Source organism: Lipotes vexillifer, unplaced genomic scaffold (genome assembly GCF_000442215.2).
Source record: "Lipotes vexillifer unplaced genomic scaffold, Lipotes_vexillifer_v1.1 scaffold18, whole genome shotgun sequence".
In the NCBI taxonomy this organism is placed as follows: domain Eukaryota; kingdom Metazoa; phylum Chordata; class Mammalia; order Artiodactyla; family Lipotidae; genus Lipotes; species Lipotes vexillifer.
In genome coordinates, this window is record NW_006782126.1 from 877,664 (window position 1) to 880,639 (window position 2,976).

At 49.1% G+C, this 2,976-nt stretch overlaps 1 protein-coding gene across 1 annotated transcript in view; it reads left to right on the forward strand.

Moving 5' to 3' along the window:
• Window positions 1-812: 812 nt before the first annotated feature.
• NT5DC1 (5'-nucleotidase domain containing 1) overlaps window positions 813-2,976 on the forward strand; it is a 119,422-nt gene continuing 117,258 nt past the window's right edge. The window contains exon 1 of the mRNA XM_007454989.1: window positions 813-999. Coding sequence (XP_007455051.1) covers window positions 907-999 — 93 coding nt within the window. The 5' untranslated portion in view covers window positions 813-906. The remainder of the gene's footprint in view (window positions 1,000-2,976) is intronic.

Sequence of the window (2,976 nt, forward strand, 5' to 3'; positions counted from 1 at the left end):
GAATTGAAAACACTGTCACTCAAATTATTGTGTTCTATAAACTTCAAACCTTTCTGTTTGCATAAAATTCTCTCTTCTGTAGTATGTTCTATGAAGTTTCTAATATCCTTTCATAGAAAAAATGCATTAATATAAAAAATAGGATAATCAAATAACAACCAATATTGGTTTCCTTAATCATTGTCATTTTGCAAAATGGTCCTTCACGATTTCTAATAAATTTATTTCCTAACGCGCTCCAGGGGGTGAAATGTTGAAAGGTCTCCCATTCTATTTACAAACACACTTATAAAGAATATAAAGGTTTTGATTGAATCCATAGTTAGAGATCTCATGGGCAAAAAAATCTTCCAAATTATAGGCTAATTGGGTCAGGGGAATACTAGTGGATAAAATTTTCTCCATAATCTTATATTATTTCGCACACAAGAGTAAAGGGTCAGGTGTACCTTGACTTCTCTTGGTTTCCCTGGCGCCTTGAAAACCAAGGGGAGGCCCGGTTAATTCTGCGGCGAAGGCTATGCGCCAACAGGGGCTTAGTGCCGCCTCCAATTCCTGCAGCAGCGGCTCCGCTCCTGGTCACATCCCGCCTTCGGAACTTCGGGGCGGGGGTCAGGGTGGTGACACTGAGGCAGGAGCCGGCCTGGGAGTGTCAGCGGAAAGCCGGGCAGCGAACCAGCCAGTCGCGGCGCGGGGAAGGCCGGCCGCGAGGGGCGGGCAGAAGCGCGGCTGGGGGCGGGGCTGGCGGGCGCGGGAAGCGCGAGGGGCAGCGGTGCGGCGTCCAGCAGGCGGCCGCAGCCCCGCCCCGCCCTGCCGCGTCCTGCCCGGTAGTCCCGCAGCGTCCTGCCCGCGCGCACTTCGCCGCGTCTTGGCGTCTACGAGCTTTCTGGTGCTCCGCGCGCAGCTATGGCTCAGCACTTCTCCCTGGCCGCCTGCGACGTGGTTGGCTTCGACCTGGACCACACTCTGTGTCGCTACAACCTGCCTGAGAGCGCCCGGGTGAGTGGCGCGGGCTGCCGGGGCGCACGGCGTGCAGCCTTCATGGCGGCTGGGGCTCGAGTTTCCTCCCGGCTTAGGCGGCGGCGAGCGTCGCCGGGGCCCTGCAGCCGCCGCGCCTTTACGCAGAACTCGGCCTCCCACGGCGAGGCGGGGCGGAAGGAAGTGTGCATCCCCCCCATCCCCGCCTGTGCTGTGGGTACCGGCTTATTTAGCCCAGCCCTTAGCCAAGTTTGAGAGATGGGTAGGGAAGAAAAGGGGCGAAGGAGGGGGAATGGGCTAGGGAAACGGTTCCTGGGTCAGAGGAAGGGTGGGGCTAGGGGAACTCGGGGTGTCCTTTGCATATCCCCGGCCTTGGAACTTCTCAGCAAATCGTTCTGGCCACCAGCAGAGCGCCGATACAGCCACCTGGTTAACGACTTGTATTTTCTTTGGCTGCGTTTTTCTTTTGCACGTCCATGAGACCGCCTGTCAGTTTTTAAACACTGCAGTCCGGGAGAAATTGTGTGGTGTATTGGAAGACTAACCGAAAAGTCTTTAACATGTTAGCCCTAATTTTGCCTTTTGCCAAGAGAAGGAAATAAATTTTGCTCTCCTGTTGCGTGCTCCATGCACCTTGAGTAAGGTCTAATCCTGACAACAGCCTGGGTCCTCACTGCACTTAGGGAGGGAGGGGGAAGTGGGGTGTGTATGATTCCACACCCGTACCCTGAAGTGAATTGTTCTCCCTCCCCCATTCCTTTGGTTTCACAAGGAAACTAATTTTGAAAAATTAACTTTTTTTTTTTTAGTCAAATATGTAAGTATCCAAGCGAAATAAGCTGGTTATGGTAGTCAAAGCGAGGACTCTGCAGCCAGACTGCAGACAGAGGGCACCAGCTCCTCTGTTCCTAGCTCTATGACCTCGGGCAAGTTACTTAACCCGTGTCTATTCTCAGTTTCCCTGTCTGTAAAATGGGGCTAATAATTGGGTTTGCCTGGAAAGGTTGTTGAAAGGATTAAAAGGGTAAAGGATGTATAATGCTTAGAGCTTACAAGTGTTTGCTTTTATAGTCACCACCCATATCATTCCCCAGCCTGACCACTTATGAATAGAGCTCCTGGCTGCTGATGCAGGCATCAGCCAGGGCTGCTCCTCAGTATGGTGAGGTCAGTGCTCCAATCAGCAGTTCAGGTACCCCTCAAAGGTCAAAACAGTGAATTACTCATGTTCTCTATGTACAGATGGTGGAAAAAAAGAAGTGTACTGTTTCTTCTATTATACTTTCCTGCTTTCCTGCTGTACAGGTGTTTCCTTAGTCATGTTGGGAGTTGAGGAGACTTTACTTCTTGATCCTTGGCCACTGGTTCCTCTAGGTCTTTGACTCATATTTTCCTTCCCTTTGCCTTTCAAATCTTCTCCTGATTAACATTTTCTTGTATTTCCTCCCTAGTCACCTTCATTTGAAGGAAATATTGTTAAAACCATTGTCATTAGAGCCAATTTTGTGCATGTGTGAGCATAAAATTTCAGAATACAGGATCCTTAAAAGACAAGAGTTCTTTACTATAAGCCTCGAATATGTGATATTTAAAAGTTGAAAACATTAACCTAGTACATTTTATATCCTGTTTGGTTCAGAAATCTTTTATTAAGTACCAACAGTGTGCTGAGCACCATAATAGAGTTAGGGATACAGAGATAACACAGGTCTTCAGGTGGCCTTGTAATGGGTAAAGGTGTTGAAAGGTTAGTTCTGGTCCCCTGTGCTGAGGGCAGCATTGCCTGGTCCTTGCTGCTGTTTGTTACCTGTGCCTGGGGCCCTCCTCCCTTCATCACACAAACTCCTCAGCTGGCAGGTCTCATCTTAAGTAGCCTGGCCCCCTAAAGTTTACCTTTCTGTTCCTATCCCATCTGCAGTTTTCCATAAAAACCTTAATTTCTCACAGTACTTACACACTGCATTAAATTTTCCTGTTTACTTGTTGGAATCTTTCCCT